This window comes from Corvus kubaryi, unplaced genomic scaffold (assembly GCF_017639235.1).
Source record: "Corvus kubaryi isolate FWS band 111438036 unplaced genomic scaffold, C.kubaryi_AGA036_p1.0 133, whole genome shotgun sequence".
NCBI lineage: Eukaryota > Metazoa > Chordata > Aves > Passeriformes > Corvidae > Corvus > Corvus kubaryi.
In genome coordinates, this window is record NW_024580667.1 from 37,233,416 (window position 1) to 37,252,688 (window position 19,273).

Genomic DNA, 19,273 nt, shown 5'->3' on the forward strand with positions numbered 1-19,273 from the left:
ATTCATTTAAATGCTGGAGTTTAAAGCTGAACTTGCATCTGCACACTTTCTCTTTTGAGGGGTTTCCTCCTTTATGGGTAGGATAGTACAAAAGATACATATTTTGCCTTGGATGTACATTTCCATGCCCTAAGGTACAGAGATCCAGGAAGGAAATGTGTGAATTAGCATTCCCCGAGATCGATGGTTTATGGACTAGGGGTAGAGAAAAAGAATCTTTGCAATAAGCAGTGTCAATGCAAGGGCCATTATCTGCAGACGCTGTATCCTCCCTTCCCTGGTACAGTTAGTGCCTATCATCACATCCAGGGCTGGTTTTAGCCTCAAGTTAGGCTACAGCTATTCTGCAGTATAACACTTACAGCATTCTTGAAGATTTTGGGTCAGCTTTTGCCTGTTTGCAGTCATAGTCTGACTTTCTTTTTTATAACTAAGCTGGCAGCAAAAGGCAAAATATACTGGGGAAAAAATACTTTACAAAATCTGTAGATAAGAAGTGTCAGAAGGAGAAATCTTATTTCCTTCAAGCATCTGATTTCAACTGAGGTAGACAAGGACAGAATACAGAATTACTGCCTTGTTTCCCAATACAAAACACACTACTTGAGGATAACCATTTGAATACAACTTGTTTCCCCTTAAGAAATTATTGTAACCTTTGAACCTTCAGAGTCTGCATACAGGCACTTGCATATGGCACTGTGTGAAACTTCACATATTGGCAAATTAGAATGCTATTTTTGGCAAGGCAGTGATATGTCAGGTTAAATCTAAAATTAAAGAAAACAGCCTTTGGTCTGTGTCTGCAGATATAATTTTCTAATGTGTGACCAAGTCAAAAACGACTCAATTTTATTGGCTTTCCAGCTCTATATTGATCTTTTAAATAAGGATATATGAAAGTAGAGCAAACCCTTATTTATACTGGTAACTCTTAATATAAGAGCAAAACTGATGTTGATTGAGACTAGAGACCAGTTGGAAAGCTTGTTTAAAAGTGTCCTTGTGGGACGCAGACCAAAGTTTCACCAGCCCTAGGGCACCACACACATACTGTACACACAGAGGCTAACGATCATATTCCTGTATGTACTTTCTGAACATCATTTATTCAGAGCTAAAAAACACTGTATCACAAAAAGTTAAATTTCAGCAGTTAACTGGCTGTATGCTTTCTGAATTCTTTTAGGAGAAGGAAGGTGGTACAGTTGCACCCACTTCTCTGAACTGATTTCAGTCCCGATTACTAAAAAATACTGGGTTTATACCAACAGTTCTAGGTATTTTTTGTGATCCCGTTCCTCATTGAGAAGCCAGAATTCCTCCAGAATGAAATATAAAGTAAATGGAGGAAACTTGAATAATTAATGACTTGAAACAGAAGTAGTCAGTGTTTTTACAAACCCCCTGGCACCAATTTTAAATAAAAGGAATGCTAATACTTGGGGGGAAAAAAGAGTTTCTGAGATCCTATTAAATGTTTCAAGCCACAGATTTGAACATCTGGCTAGAAAAGCTCATATCTGAGCATGGGAGGATTAGGTTAAACAAACTAGTCTCTGGGGACTTGAACAGAGTCAGCATACTGCACACCTGAAACACAGCAAATCCTAGGAAAGAAATTCCTGGAAAAGTTCATATGCTAATAAGTGTGTGTAAAGCTGAAAATAAAACAGAAAGCCCGAAATTTACATTAAAGAGGAATGTACATCTATTATTATCAGTACATAGATGCCTGTTACTGAGTGCAACAATAGATTTCTTGCTCCTGCCACTCAGCCTTCAGACACCTCTTCCAGACAGAAATGAAAGGCCCATGGGCAGCCAGGGAAATTTGGTATACTGAGGGGAATCAGCTAGTCATGTCCAGCCTACTGAAAAAAACTGAGAGCAAACCCCATGTGACAGCAAAACTATGAGAAAACTGTAAAACAGTAAGGCTAAAAAACAACCCCCAGGAAGAAAACCTCACACTCATGAATACCTTAGTGTTCACCACTCACCACTCCCCCCTCCCCCGCCTTCTCCCCCCCCCCCCCCCCAAGTTTTTACTTCCAGTCCTTTCCATCTATTTCAACCTCCTACATTTTTTTAGCTTTTTAAAATTTCCAGTACAGGAAAGTGAGTTGTCTACAAAAGTCTACAAAATATATTCTTAAAGTTTGCCTCTCTACATCTCTGTGTCCTTTCCCAAATGTCTTAAAATCCATGTCTACAACCAAGCAGTATGCTCACAAAAAGTTTATGCCTTTTGGATATACTGATTATAGGTTTCGAGGGGATTATTCTCTTCCACTTGCAGATATTATTTCTCTTCACTATTTTGAGTTTTCCCTTATTGTCTTCTGTGTTCTATGCAAAATTGAGCTAAAAGATATTGAACAACAACAAAAAATCCAAACAGAAGAGCAATTGCTCTGGAATACTTCCATCAAAAATACGAAAACCAAAATCGAAGAAACAAAAACAAGAAGAAAACCTCTTTCCCTTCAAAAATTAATTTACAATTATATGCTGTATTGGCACCATGAGAATACAGAGAAAGATGTGGCCCACCCAAGCTTTATACTGAATTATTCTTTAGGGCAGCAAAAGTGGTAACTTTTGCATTGAAATGAATTCCAATCAGTCCTGTGGAATAAAGCCTTAAGGTTACAGATGTAAATTGTTTGCAATAAACTAGTACATCTCTCCCAGCCTTTTTATTGTAGATATTGCTGATTGATTTGCTGTATTAAAGTGCAGCAGAGATTGTTGTGATATGAATTAATATTAACTGGTGAATAACATATATATAGATGTGTCACAACCCATTTAAGCCACTGGAAACCCCTCCCCTTTAGTTAGATCTGGAGGTCTCCAAACATGTTATTTTAAATGAGAAAGTGACAAGCCCTGTACAGAATGAACACCCGAATGTATTTAATGTCATTTTAATGGCTTCCGTTTACTTTTTTTCTTCAACAAATGTCAAGTTCATTTGACGATGGTAAGTCTCAGCTATTGTCGAAAGTCCATCTTTTGTGCTCAAAGTTACTAATAAAATGTTAATCAGGCTTATTTCTTGCCCTGCACTATTAGCTATTGCTTCAAAGCAAAGCTTCTAAGATTTAAAGACAGGTTTTGTACAGTCAAGACCTGCCTGTGGCATTAGAAATTACAGTCACTTTTTCTTCTTACTTTTCTCAGATTGCTTATTCCATCAGGAGTAATTTACTCTAATTAGAGTCTGTGTGTTCTGAAACTGTTTCTCGAGGACAAGTTAAACGATATTGTCTCACTAGTTGCTATGCCCCTATCAACATCATAAGCAAACTTTAAACCTGAATAAATTAAACCTAGAACACAGCATTTGTCAGACTGCATCAGACAACTGGTCTATCACAGTGCCCTGGCTGCCACTGGCAATGATCAAATGCTTCATGCTCTTGAGCAAGATGAAGTATGCCTGGTGTACCCAAGGCAATATTCTTCGGAGGAGAGCGAAAATTCCTTCCTGGCCTCCGTAGGTGATGGATTATTTCCCTGAAGCTTAAGATTTTATTATGACTTTGCTTTTGCTTCTTTAACGAAAGAAGTAATAGATACCAAGTCAGAAATTCTTATATGTAAAATCAGACACATGCTCTTTATTCAACCTGATTCTTCTTTCCTGATGTGGAAACAAGTGTTGTGAAGTGGCTCATGCATAAATTCACAGCAATCAAAACCACTCATATCAATGAGTGCGGGATCTGAGGACAGTCCGCAGCAAACTGTCATCGTGCCTTCTTCTGTAGCCTTCAGCGTGTCCTCGTCAAGTTTACCAAAGGTTCCTTGTTCTTTTGGTAGGGTAACAGGCTCACTTCCCACTCAAGAATATAGATGATTCAATTTTTTCCCTGTCATTTTCCATAGCTCTGACTGCTTTTATTATGTGAGGAGATTTTTTGTTTATTTGATTTTTAGTCTTTTTTTGGGATTTTTGTTTTTTTAATTTTTTTTTTTAGGCATACAACAACTCCTCATTAGACTAAGGCATTCCTGGGTGGTACTGTTTATTTTATACACATCTTTGCAAGACAATTGTTTCAGTCACAGCACCATTTGCCTTAAAATCATAGGATCAAAGTGATAAGATATAATGAAGCAAGAGAGTAACATTCACAATGTCATCGTTATGACTTTATGGCTTCCTGTCTTTTTTTAAATTTATTTTCTTGTTTGAGAAAATCCTCTATGGGTTATTTTTTCCTAAACTGTCACAAACAGCACAAGTAATGTCAAGCAGAAAATTCCCACAAGAAAACTTTTCCTTAGAAAAGCCATTCTCTCTATCCTCCTTTCATGGCTTCTCATTTTTCAGATTAAAAAAAACCAAACCCAAACCCCACATAACAAACCCACAAAAGATCAGTTATTTCAGTCATTTTCACCTATGAACATTATACTCGGTTGAATTTCATAGGCATCGTGCTGCTCAGGGCCAGGGTGTCTGCATCTGCAGAGCTCTGGATTTTAATTGCCAAATCATGCTAATTAAGTAAAAAACCTTAAAGACTGTTATTAGTAAATATCCAGCTCATTGCCTACTCTCTCATCCAGATCATTAGCCTATATGTAATGTTGCACTGACCTAACCCACATCATTGTTTTTCTCCAAAACCAAAATTCAAAATTGCCTTGTTCTCCTTCCTTTCACTTAAATATCCTTCTGTCTTAAGAAACAATTTATTATCTTTATTTTTTTAATCTTCCTTTGTACCAACAGTGCTTTACAACAGGTTTTATAGTCTTATTTTAAATGCTAATCAAAAGCAATTATATTTTTGATCCCACCTTTATTTTTTCTTTTAAGTAGAGACTGAAAAACACATGATCCCTTTAACCAAATTAAAAGCAATGTTTTGCTCATAAACTTAGCACAGTATTACACTAAATTTCTAAAATTTCAGTTAGTGTCCAACGATCAAAACAAAAACAATGTCTTTTACTCTTCAGTTTTGCCTCATACCTTGAGCTGCTTAAATACTGACTTTCATGTCAGGGTTTGTATTTCTGATCTGCTTTTCAGGTGAAGTTGCTTAAATCCGAACTGGGGAAAAGAACACTTTTAAAAGAAAACTTCTTTTAAAATAAGAGCTGTCACTCCCCTATTTTTGCTCAATTAATGCATGTAAAAGTAGGAGGTTTAAACATTTGGTTAAGAAAAGGAGAAACAGCTTTTAAAGACCTAAATATCTCAATAATAGTTGCAATCATTCCACATAAGAGCGGTGCAATTATGACTGGTCCAAAAAAGAGGGTGGCAGTGGAAAGGCCATCAATGGGGTATTTATAAAGAAGAAAATATTCCAGAATGAAATAGTACTACACTGAAACAGTTGCAATGCTCCATAAAATTGCTGGAATTGAGCAACATATTAAGAATGCCACGTATCTCTTTTTCTTATGACAAGAAAATACATCTAACTTTGAAGGATAATGGCATCTTTTATGGCACATCCTTGGTGCACACAGTTGCATCACCTTCAAGAGTGCACAAATTCACTTTTAAAAGTTTCTGCAGGGCCTTGAAAAACAGATTACACATTCAGTGCACCCGTTGTAGCTCTGAGAGGGGCAAACAAATAATTTGTAGTGTTACTGGATGAGGCTAGAACAATCTGAACTTACGCAGGTGCTACAATTTGCATTAAAAATCTCAAAACAGATGTTAGGGCGTTTCTCAGCATATACAGAATGCAAAGCATTACACACATTTAGGCTTTCTCTTACATGAATAACTTTGCTCATATACATTGGAATATGTCATCTGAATTACCATGTTCACAAGCAATTTGTAGGATGTAAGTTTACGGAGAGAATCCCTGCATTGATAAGACATTCAGCCCGTAAGTTTTTCCTAAACTCCACTTTTGGGGACTCAGATTTCAAGAAAGCAACCCCAAAACAGACACACTATGCATTTTAAATAAAAATAAACATATTGTGGGTGATAGATATATTTCTGAGCATGTCAAGTTTGCAAGCATGGAGCTCAGGCAGTAAATTTTCCCTAATGCCAAATATTTTCTTATGTTTGAATGAATATGACAAGAAAAAAAAAATGCCATGCAGAAAACACTCAGTCTAGCAGTTATCCTTGAAAATCACAAGGACCTTCAGGCAAGATGCAGGAGACCATCTTAAAAGCATTGTCTGTCCTTGGTGACCCCAGGACCGTGTTACTACGTCTTTCCCTTGGTTAGAAAGCATAGTGATTCCACACACTCTGCAGTATAACACACTCTTTAATAAGGAATGAACTTAGTAGTGGTGTGAATAACAAAACACAGCAACAAAGACAAAATTCACAAATCCAGTTTTGCAAAGTTTTAGGACACCTAAAGTTTTGAAAATACTTAGTTTTTAAAAAACCCTGTCAGTGAAGCATTTAGCATGTTTGAGTGTAATTTAGCTCTCTTGTTATCTCTGGTTATTAGCTTGATGGAAAGCTGATGTATGTTAGCATTTAACAGTTTGGTAGTTCATGCTGTAGCCCTGAACCACAGAGGACATTAATTCACATGGTGACTTTTGGAGCCAGACTATAAAACCTCATAAATATTATATATTCCATTATTTGCTTCTTATAAAGGGGATTACCATATGAAAACCCAAATATTGGCTGCATGTAGGAAAAAGGAATCAGAGTATGCAAAAGACAAAAGTTTGTAAATTTGGGAGGCTAAAGAAGGAAGAACACAAAAAGGTGATATTTCATGATTTGCTGAAGGTGATTCATACCCAGGCAGAAAGAAAGAGCCCTGACTCGGTGGACGATTCCCATTGTATCTTTTGTACAGGCATAAGCTGATGTGACTGCATGACCACAGAGCTACTCCTCCTGAAAAGCAGCCCTGAGGGAAAGCTGGGTTTCCAAGTGGGACTGCTCCCCACCTTGGCATGCAGCAAAGTGTCAGCAGTGCTAACATGGGGCCGCAGGCTCTGAGCTGGCACTGATGAGTTCAGCCAGCCCTGAAGTGCATGGTGAGCACTGGCTCTCACTAAGGAGGCACACCCCTGCTTGCTGGGAGAGGCTGTACTCATGTAGGTGAAGGAAAGCAATGCATGCATGCAGTTCTTTCTGTAGCTTTGTTATTGATTTAGGCAGTACTTGCCTCTAACAACTGCCTGGATGTTTAATGCTTGCAGCTGCAAACAGAATAACCCTCTTTCCACACAAAATTCACACCCTCCAGAAGACATACTGTCATTAAACTAGGAAGATTCTGTAAAAGTTGAATAAATCAATCTGCAAGTTACCTTCCTGTTTGAGTGGACCATCTCTCTAAATGTTACCCAATCACCTAGCTATTAATTCAGGGGTGAACTGAGCCTTAGGACTTCAATCTCAAATAATATACTTCAGAATAACTACAGGCAAGGTGTGTATGTGAGTGTGTGTGCATATCAGTGCACTAATGTCTGTCTCTGTATATCTTTCAATTAAAAAATAGCTCATGTTCCACTCTTTGATGATTAATCTCAAATCTAAGAAATAAGCAACAGAACATGAGTTATTTTAAAGTAGAATAGATCAGTCTCATCCTTCATTTGGCCCAAATTCCATTAGTGACTCCTAGAACCACTACTTTAAGGACATTTTTTTTTTTATATGTTCATTTAAGTATATTTCTTCTTCTTACCATTTCAGGCATCACTGAGGGTATTTGATTGTCCTTTCCTGAGCTGTTCAGAGAGCATCATTATCCTCTCCTATGAGATAATTCCCTGCTTAGCTGACTGTATCACCTTCAAAACTTTATTTGAGAACTTACCTAATTAGCCTTTGAACCACTAATTGGATATTATCTGCAGATCTCTTTGCTTTTTCTTGCACAGAAGGTTTTGTTCCTTTCATTATGGGAACACAGAAATTGCCATCCTGGGACAAAACAATGGGTCACATAGTCTCATATCCTCTCTCTTACCAGAGCAAAGACAAGACCTCTCAAGCAGGTGTTCAGCACCCCAAGCCTGCTCCTGTCATTATCTCTTCTGTAAGGCTTTCACTGAAATAAAAGGCACATAACACTTCCCCTTTGGCTGCAGGTGTGCATTGAACAGATGTCTTCATTGAACTGTCCATGGTGACACTTTATTTTTTTTCCCTGAGAGATTACAGCTAATTCAGAACTTAATCGCATGTGCAAATAGTGTAGATGTCATTGCCAAACAGCTTATATCTACTGATTTGGGTACTGTGCCCCTTAATGCTGCTAATTACAAGTTGGCTATGCGGGCATGCATCTTGTGAAAGATGCAAATCTAAGTTCTGAACTTTTTCCCAGCCAAGATATCTTTTTTTGATTTCAATGCAAAACTTGCACTTTTTAGGCTTAAAACAAAGCATAATTATTTTATCATAACAGCCTGATAAATTGTGCTTTATTTTAAAAAAGAACATCTCTCATATTTCTTCAAAGATGGACCATAAGAAAGGACAAATCATCCTCTTTGAAACATTTCAAAAGCTTGATTCCCAGTATTGCCAACCTTATCCATTTAAACTTTTTGAACTAGGCTCCAGAGACTCACAACCCACATAAAAAAAACCCCCAAGACTTTTAACAAGAATTCAACCATAAGACATGCTGAAATAGTGAGTGGATGGCCTTATTTATCCACCTTCAGATATTTAAAAGTCTGAGTTTTCCCTCTGAAAAGATAAAACTAAAGAGTAAGAGTCAAGGACAGCTCTTTATTTCAGTAATAAAATGAAGGGAAAGAAGAAAGAGGAGTACCCCTGGAACATTGATCCCCATAATTCAAGATGTGTACAGACTGGAGAAGGTCCAAAGAAGGGCCATGAAGATCATCAAAGCACTGGAGAACTTCCTCTATGAAGGAAGACTGAAGGAGTTAGGCCTTTTCTCCATGGAGAACAGAAATACAAGTCAGGATCTCATAAAAGTCTTCCAGTATTAAAGGACAGACACAAAGAGGGCAGAGGCTCTCTCTTCACAAGGAGCCACCTGGAGAACATATGGGACAATAGGCAGAAGTTGCACCAGGAGAAGTTTCATCTTGACATAAAAAGGAAATTTTTACAGTGAGAAGACTCAGTCAATGGAACAACCTCGACAGAGATATGGTGGAGGCCCCATTGATGAAGGTTTTCAAGATGTGATTGCACTAGGCTCCCTTTCTCACATATTTCTGGACCAAATGATCTACTGGGGGTCCTTTCAGCATGGGCTTTTCTTGATTGATCCCAGAATTCTAGGAAACAGTAATGGAAAAGAGAGAAAAAATACAGAGGAAGAAAGAAAAAAAGGGGGGAAGAGCAACACTTTTTTCAAACAACAGCACAATGTGGAGCACTGCAACAGGCTCTACTCAGATAAATAAAGTCCTCCACAGTGCCTCCTCCATGCAAATGGTGAAATGACTGCTACCAGTGCTTGGGCTTAATTTGAACTCTGGATAAAATAAAATTTGAACACCTTCTGGTTGCCAGGGCTGAATAATTCCAGAGACCTTGACGTAGTTTCTGTAGGTCATTATGCTAATTTAAATTCACAATGCTTTCATCTCTGCTTTGAATGTAAAGTACCTCACACACATCTGTGCTGCATTTCCTTTTCTATGCTTTCAATAGGTAGTTTCAGTTATTTCCCTCTCAAGTACCTCACAATTCATTCTCTTCTTGACTACCATTTTGTTCTCAAAAGAATGCTGAGCTACCCTAGTTTAAGATTATAAAGAAGCTGCAGTACTAAATTTACTGACCTAAGTAACTAAAGTGGTACCTTTTGGCTTAAACTGAATTTTTTTCCATTTATGACGTGGGAAATGAAGTTAATACAAAATAAATTACTTTTATCCTAGGATAAAACTTTTCTATGTTTCAGCTGTCATTATCACTCCATGTGCATGTGTGCGTACTCTTGATCCCTAGCATATACAAAACTATATGATTTGATTTGACTAAAGGTCAATTCAACTCAGCTGATCCACCAAGTGGGCAAAAAGTATCTTAACTGCTGAAACTTCAGCCAAAATACAAAACCTTTTGTATGTGGTCTTCTTCACTTCTCACATGCTCTTCTTATGCAATGTGCTTCTGCATAAAGTCATTCCTACACCAGTAGGAGAACATGAGACAGTGAGGGTTCTGATGATGGTGTTTCAGGTCGGTCATCCTGGGACCCAAATAATCCTGTCTAATCCTCAGTCCCTGTTGCAGTGTTCTGGTACGACAACATGAGAATCACTGTTCTCTCTAGCGTGGAAATCCTTGTGGAGCTTTATTTTCCCTGCCCCACTGGGCTGTGCTCATGGCCTTTAACTATGTCTGAACCATAAGACATGCTTCAAATTTTAAGTATGCGGCTTAAGCTAGCCTGAACACGAAATACAGTTCCATACACTCAATAACAGAAACGTAAGTCCCAAAAAACCTCCAGAGTAAAAGTATGTTGAAAATAGGGTAGAAAACTGGGCAGAGGAACAATCGGGTTTGGTTCTCAGAGCTCCTAAGAAACCACCCTTTCATTAACAGAATCCTGAAAAACAAGTGAAGAAATACCCTCAGGAGCCACATTTTTTCTTCAGAGAAGAGATGACAAATGTGAAGAAAACAGAATAAGAAAAATGGAGAAAAGCATGTCTGAGCTATTTGAACAGCCAAGAAAGAGAAATGGCATAGAGAAAGTCCAGTGAAAAAGGAATCGAAACCAAATGAAGACTAGAAATTACCATTGCAGAAGTGAAGATTTGAAATAGCTTTCAATAAAACTTTATCTTTTATCTTCCCTTTCCCTTGCTTTCTTTTACTTTCACTCTTGCTTTTTTTTTTTTTATAACTTTATTCTCCCTTTTCTTTTTTTACTTATATTTTTTCTCCAAATTCCTTTCTCACACCATTGCATTTCATAACACCATGTGTTGATTTCAGATACATATTCCTTCGCTACACTACTTACTGGTTCCCACACTGTGTTCCCAGTGAACAGTGAGATATTTCTCTATGAAGCCTAATGAGAAAACAAAAATGCAAAATGACATAATATTATGCTACTTGCAACCTCTTATGCCACTGAATAAGGACAGGCTAGGCATACAAATTATTTTTTAGAGGGCCCTTAAAAAAATGCTTATCTACTTTTTTCTTCCAACTGTTGGTTTTTATCCATTTAGAGTAATTCCCCAGAGTACATATGGCAGTCATACATACCCAGCAAATAAACCAGCTTTGAAAACAGTCCCAGATACAATTTCCTATAAGCATTATTTGGATTGTCAAACCTTTCCCTATGAATTGTTTTCGAATACTCTACTTCCATGGACTAACAATGTCTTCCATCAGTTTTGGCTATACAAATAAAAGATGGCTACTTTCCCCACAACCAAAAACATAACTCTGTCATCATGATCGCCTCACTTTGTGGAATTCTGTCAATAAGTAGATACATGTTTTCCATTACATTATTCTTTCAAGTACTGCAGTTGAACTAATGCCTTTAAAAGTTTTCATAAGCATTTGTTTCCATTCCTGAAAGAAAGCAAGCTATACTTTAATGCCTCTATTCTCAAATGGTCTCCATAGTAACATATATTACCTTAATTCTCATTATGAATAATTTTATTTACAATTTACAAAACTGCAGTCCTTAGAGGAGGTTTTTCGTTAAAATATACAGGTTAACAAAAACAGAATATATTTGGTCAACCGAACATCAGTGTTTTTTGAAGCTCTGTTATGCAAACAAGATTAACCTTTTATTTTTCAGTTTTGAAGAATATATTTTTCTGTAAGCACTCTAGCTTTAATTTTTACTTACGTGCGCAAAGTTTTGAGCAGAATTGTTTCAAAACCTACCATAATTTTTGAAGGAATGCTAAAGATTTTAAGATGGCTGCCACCTGTGTCATATGAAATACCTAACCATTTGGATGTTCCATTTTTTAAAACAACTAATAACACTAGAACACTATATGTACACGTGTGTGGTCCCAGCAACTAAAATTCCTCATGCTTTCTGATATTAGAATATAGGAAAACAATTTTGCTTAGGATAATCTGAATAGATTCAATTACAATTTACTTCAGAAGACTACATACTTTCCTACAGTTTTATGGTAGTCTTGCAAGAAAAAATTCCCATAATTGAAAGAATAATTTCTTGGTTTACTTCTGTGACATGAAACCATTGTGACCTTTCCCCTACTTAAAGGAAGAAAGAAGATGATGTGCACATGTCCTACAACTGCCTCACAGCAAGGTGGAAGGGAAAATTGCTGGAAACATGATAAAACGCAAAGACACATCTTGTGGGTCAGTCATGAGGCTAAATAATTTCATTTTAACACTTTAACAGAGGTAACTCAGATTTATGACATCCTTTGAAAAGGATATTGAAAAAACTCATTACAAAACCAGACGATAATGCAAGTCTCCTTGTATTCCTAAAACTTGGTTCCTAATTTGAGCAATATAACCCTCCCCCCCCCAAAAAAAAAAAAAACCAAACAAAGACATCTGCAACAGACTACAAAATGTGCTTTAATTATGTCCCAGTCACATTAATGTTGAGTTGTTTTAAGGCCATATTTCAACTGACTGAAAACTTGAGAATCAATTAAAGGAATGAACACGTAGAAATGCCATGATGTTTAACATGCATCTATTCCACCACCATATGGAAAAACACCTTTCATGGAGTTTTGAGGGGCTGTACCCTCCTATCAACTATCTTTTGGTCTGCCTTGCCTTTCCCAGTACCAGTATTGCTCAAAGCTGGTATTCAGTGAACATGAAAGGAAATTCGTTTGTCTGCAGGAACCCAGGAAATGGTTGCCTTTTTTCGTGTGTTACTTACTGGAAACAGAAGCTCCTTCCCTAACTCACCCCCATCTGCCCCTATTGTTCTTAAGTTATTTATAAATAAGGTGAGAAGTACTTCATCAAAGCACTTAATATTAGAGCTTACTTGCATGCAGAATTCACAGTACTGAATGAGGTGCAGAAAACATTACTCAGTACAAAAAATATGCTATGGCAATTATGGTGTCATCCTCAGAATCTGACAAATTGCCTGGTGTATGAAATGTTTAGACACTGGTGGCTTACTTGGGATTCAAGTGAGTGGCAATAAAATCACAGGGTCTCCAAGACAAGGTTTGAATTTTGATTTGATTGCAGAAATTTCTGGCAGGAAACTTTTCAAGCTGCAGTTGATTTCCTTAGCTAAAATTTGGCTTGTAAACAAAGAGAAGATTTTGCCATTTATTCCATTCCATATTTTTGGATTTCTGTGCCATCTCCCTGATGATAACTTCTCTTTTTTCTTCACTCACAAACTGCTCATTTCTGCAGTGGCACCTGGGATGGATGGCAGACTAACAAGAGAAACACAAATGCTAGAAGGAAAAAAAAACACAAAGCCTGTTGCAAAGTAATGGTGCACAGCATTTCTTGTGTCTGGACATCTTTAAAGAGAACTCACACCCTCAACTGTAATTTTTACTCCAAGATGATTCATATTTCTTTGAAACTATGAAACAGGCCAATCCATTGCTGTGGTTGTATATGGTGAACTTATTTCCTATTATAACTGTAATAAAATAGACAGAATTTGAAGCTGAACAGTGTGAAGAGTGCTCAGAGTCCATGCATGCCCCTCACATCAGTACTCAAGCACACCTAGGATGCTTACTTTTTCTACAATGTCCCTTAGTGATCCTGGAGCCATCTTTAGATGGGATTTATGGGATGCAAGGTAACTTCAGAACTTTCTTTCCCAAATCCTGTTCAAGAGCTTCTCAAACATTTTCCATTTTGAATCAAAGTAATAAACTATTTAGCACAGTATTAAACCAGTGAACTTAAGGACCTTGTTTAATTCTGCTAATGGGAATAACAGTATCCACAAAGTACTCCCTGGAATGAGCCTTCTTGGAGTTGGACTTCACTGCAGAACCAAAATACTCTGTCACTAGTGAAAGATGACTTTCATTGTTGTTTTTTTGGTTTTTTTAATGAAATGTGAAGAGGAATCTTGTCTTAGTTTTAGGAGAGTAAACTGATATTCTGCCTAGGGATAAATATTCTTTCTCTTTTTGTTTATGGCATCTGAATGGAACTAAGAATCTGGTACTCAGGCAATCCACCATCCTCTCTTTTTTTTTAAGTAGTTTTCCTCAAATTTCATGGTTTTAGTCACCTACTCCACATGAAGAGATAATAGGTTTTCATAGGGCAGAGGAACGATTAGCTTTTAGTTGAGTGGTAAAAGGACAAGAATCATCCTTTTGCATTTTTTAAATAGTAACTGCAAATTTAATTTGGGATGTGGTAGTTTTGATCTTTCTTCCTTTCTTAGAAAATATATTAGGCAAAACAAAATGTTTGCATAGGCATCTAGAAATGTTCTTCACTCCCAAGAAATGTACACAAAAAATGCTAACAGTTAAAAAAAAAACCAAAAAACTATGGAGAATGCATCTCAGTCTGATCTATATGCAGCAATCCACTCTAGTCTCAATCCAGAAAACAATTAATTGTTGCATTATCTTATTGAAATCACTAAGACAGTGTTGGTTCTTACTGTTAGACTTCTATTAACATTTTATTGGCTCAGGGCCATTAAGAGTTTCTTTAATATGAACGTTTATGCCACCCAGTCACAAAAACCTGCCAGCATCATTGCAAGTACCACAATACCCACTGAGCAGTGACTGCCTTTGGTTCACTTAAACCGAAGAACATTCACAAAAATACTCACTAAAAGTAACAGAATTGCAAAACCCCCATCTGTTGCCAAACAAAAAATTGAGACAGGAAATTTACAAATGACAGCACTTTTGCACTGTCAACCAAAAAAACAAGCTCTGCCAGCCTGAGATGTGCAAGGAAGTCATCTTTTCAGTTGGACACTGAGGTGTCAAAATGATGGTCAGAAACTTTCTGCTAAATTCCAAGGAGAGAAGGATTTTCAAGCATGAGAGAAAAGCCTGAGTGTCACAGGCAATCAGGTTTCTCATGAACAGACAAAACATAGGCTTTACCTTACAGTTTTATCACACTTTCCTGTGCCTTTGGGATTATGTAATGTTAGCACAGTTTTATAAAAGACCCAGTGGGATGTTTGGTTCTTTTCATTTCACTGGGGAACCACAGTGCTGGAAGAGAGAATGTGATTAGTGGAAATTCATATCTTTATTCCTGTTGAGTGACCTGGGCTTTTTGCCTTAATGTGATTTTGAATTAATATCTTTCAGGGAGTGCAGACAGGAAAGAAAGTCTTTTTCTGGATTAAAAGAATAGATATTAAAGATGAAATGAGGAAGAGCTGAATGACGATGTAGACTGGGAATATGCTAACAATCATGCTGTCCTTTTCTTCTTTTAGAAAGGTTACAAACAGGACAACATGAAAAATACTGGATGTGTTGAAGTAGAGCAATGAATAATGTTGTGACTTATCCTTCACAAGGTTAGTTCTCTCATGATATTTGAGAGCAAGGCATGTTTGGGGACATCCATAAAATGATTTAATGGTCTCAGTTCAATGAATCAGCTTCTTTTGTTTCACAAAAAAATACAGGTGCAGATTGCTGCAGACTTGAAGTTGTTGTGAAGTTGAATGACCAGCAGGTTATGGGTCATTAAGCTGCACTTTAGACATTGTGTTTTCCAAGTGTAGAAAAGAAACATCAAACCACGACTAGATACATGTGTTAGCAAATGTGGTGACACTGACTCTACAGAAACTTTTGTGGATAAGCAAATGGCTTCATCTTATACTGCTGTCAGTCTAACACTCTGTCAGAAGTGGTACATTTCACTCAGGGAATGTTAGCAGAAAGCTGACTCAATCTGTAACCTTAAATGATGCAATTCAGTTCCAGTGAGGGAGAAAAGAATGCTCCTGAGTAACAACACAAGGGATTTTGAGAAACAAACGCCACGCTGCAGCCCTACCTGAGTGCTGCCCTCCAGACCTGATGCCAGTAGGTACTAATGGGAATTTCTAAAGCACCAGTCCAGTGCACTATCCATCAGCACAGCAAAACACAACTTCTTCACTGCAGCTGACAGAAAGCGAAAAAAAGTGTGCTTTCCAACCCACATCCTTCCAGATTTCCTAAATTATAGCAATTTCAGACACCCTGTAGATATTTTCTGGAACACAAGTCCCACCAGGTTTGTACAAGTTCTTTCACGGACTGCTAAGCACATGTTTTTCTGGCACCTATTCCAGGTGACATTGCCAAATGGGAGCCCTGTTATTTCATGTACCGCCTGCAACTATCTCACAAGGTACATGGTAACCCATGCACTGCACTTTGCTTCCCAAAGGGTGTTATTCACAGTTATAAAGTTTCTTCCTGAGAGATTATATTTCAACCAGAGTATCAATTCCTATAACTGTTGAGTTATTTAAAACTATAGTCCTCCATGGCTGACAAACATACAGGTGTTAATCTTAATAAAGATTGATCACATGGTTAATTATCAGTTGCAACTTTACTATGTCATGTATTACAGTAACAGCAATACCAGCCATTTTATTTTGTGATTCTCTCCTGAAATTACTAATACCATAAGTTAATGATTTGATAAAGTTCAGATTGCTGATATAATCAGAACACAGCTGGTCTCGTAATGATTGCTATAGAGATGTCTGTAAGTAGACTATCTAATTAAGTATTAGCATATCTATTGCAATATCCATCATTATGCTCTAATGCTGTCCTTCCCAAACACCCATTTTGGGACTCCTTGTTAATATAATTTGCTCTGGACCTCACCTGCAAAATGAAATATATTGACACTTACCTAGCAGGAATCCCAGTGGAGAATTTGCAGGTTCTCCTGGTACCACCACATGGGGAAAAACTGGCAGTAGGCTAACTGGACAGCAGGGGCTCCACTGCAGGTGCTCCCACTGATGCCTTGACAGCCAGGAGCCTTCAGCAATCATTCAGCAATTGTGGGTCAGTTCCTCCAAAATCAGGCTCATTTTTATTCAACAGCTTTTTATGTTTTACATTTGGGTAAAACGCTGATGACTTTGGGTTCTTCCTCTTTGAGTTTTAGAATCTCTGGGTCTTAGAGCAGCCACAATTTGTGGTTTGGGGTTATTTCCTCCTCACCTCCCCCCATTAACTACAAAGGTTAAAAACATATTCTCAGGTGAAAGCTAGTATTCTGACACATAGGTCAACAAACAGTGGATTTTTAGAAAACACACCAAGGTCATAAAAGGGCACACAGAGGAGTAAAATATAATTCAGATCACTACAGGAACAAAAATATCAACAAATATTTTTTCAAATACATTAATGGCAAAAGGCAATGTAGAAATAACATCAGGCCAATACAGGATGAGGTGTCCTTGCAAATAGGGACAGAGGCAAGGCAGACGTGTTTAGAGTGTTCTACGCCTCCATGTTCACACTGATGACAGAGGCAGGTCTCAGTGCTCTGAGCTGGATGACCATGACTGCAAGAAAGATAAACTCTCAGCTGTTCCTGAACTTATGTGGTATTTACCGCTCCAGCTGGATCCCTAAAAATCTATGGGGTCTGATGGGATTCATTGGAGAATCCTCAAAGAGCTGGCTGATATTGCAAAGTCTTTCTTGATGATTTTTGAGCAGTCTTGGGAATCCAGAGAGGTCCCAGCTGACTGGAAGCTGGTGAACGTTGTCCCAGTTTTCAAGAAGGGTAAGAAGGAGGACCCTGGAAACTACAAGTGAGATGTGAGTCCCACTTCAGTGCCCAGGAAAATCATAGAAAAAATTATTCTGGGAGGTATTGAAAAACACCTGGAAGACAATGAAGTCTTTGGTCACAGCCGGAGCGGCTTCTTCTGTGTTGAACGTGACTTCCTTCTAAGACAGGATAATCCACTTAACTGATCAAGGGAAGCAGTAAACAATCTTCCTGGACTTCAGCAAAGCTTTTGATACTGTCTCTCACAGGATTCTTCTGGACAAAATGTCCAGCACACAGCTAGATAAACACACCATGAGATCAGTGGACAGCTGGCTCACAGGCACAAAGGGTTACCATGAATGGGGTGACATCGGACTGGTGACCTGTCACTAGTCTGTCACTAGTGGGGTTCCTCAGGGCTCCATCTTAGGCCCCATGCTCTTCAACATGTTGAGTAATGACCTGGGTGCAGGACTGGAAGGGATACTAAGCAAGTTTTCTGATGACACTAAACTAGGAGGAGCTGTTAAATCCCTCCCGCCCCCAGGAGCAGGCACTCAGCCACGGCTGTTGATGGAAGAGCTCAGGGCAGTGTGAGCCGTGACCATGGCAGGGTTCCTGGACAATTTCCGCTGGCTGGAGTGTGAGTGCATCGACTGGAGTGAGCGCTGCAACGCCATCACCTCCATCATGGCCGGGGTGCTGTTTCACAGGCTGGCGGATCATGATTGACGTTGCTGTGGTTTATCCCAAGCTGGAGCAGCTGAACCATGCCTTCCACACCTGTGGGGTCTTCTCCATGCTGGCCTTCTTCATGACAAATGCTGTATCAAATGCACAGGTGAGAGGAGACAGCTACAGTGATGGATGCTTAGGAAGAACAGGGGTTTGGATCTGGCTCTTCATCGGCTTCATGTTGATGTTTGGATCACTCATTGGTTCCATGTGGATCCTCTCTGGAGCATACGTTACACAGAACACTAACGTGTACCCTGATTTAGCAGTGTTTTTCCAGAATGCATTAATATTTTTCAGCACTCTGATCTACAAGTTTGGGAGAACAGAAGAACTGTGGGGCTGAGCTCACTCCTGGTCTGGTCCATAGTTGCCATGTGGTTCTTGTATGTAGATAAATTCACAGTCCTTTTTTCTTGGTTTGCTTCCCAAACTGTTGGAACTGAGACAATTCCAGGCTCTGTCCGAAGCTCCTCTTTTCCCAGAACACACTTGTGAATATGTACATAGGACTGCGTATATTTCAAAGGGAATGGCAGGCTGCCAGGCTTTCCTTCTGGAATCTCCAGGCTTTCTCCTTCAAATCCATGGCTTTCCATCAGTTTCATCTTCCAAACCTTCGCCTGTGTCCGAGGCTTCAGTGAACAATTAGTGAGCAAACAGGACAGAGGCCACCCCTGGACCAGGGGCCGAATGCAGCACCTGCCCTTGTTAGACTTCATGTGGTTGGCAATTGCCCAGTTCTCTGATTTGTCGAGGTCTTTCTGCAGGGATATCAGGAAGAGGTTTTTCATCTAGAGGGTGGCTGAGCACTGTAACAAGGAAATATTCAGAGCATCAAGTCTG

The 19,273-nt window shown here is 38.5% G+C and overlaps 2 protein-coding genes across 2 annotated transcripts in view; one reads left to right on the forward strand and one right to left on the reverse strand.

Moving 5' to 3' along the window:
- The window catches only part of GPC6 (glypican 6), a 751,944-nt gene that overhangs the window by 281,650 nt on the left and 451,021 nt on the right, over nucleotides 1-19,273 (reverse strand). The window lies entirely within an intron of this gene.
- Nucleotides 18,207-18,953, forward strand: LOC121671718 (transmembrane protein 50B-like). The gene is given in 2 exon segments (XM_042043851.1): nucleotides 18,207-18,396; nucleotides 18,398-18,953. Coding segments are annotated over 2 exon segments (474 nt in total). The 5' UTR covers nucleotides 18,207-18,298; the 3' UTR covers nucleotides 18,774-18,953.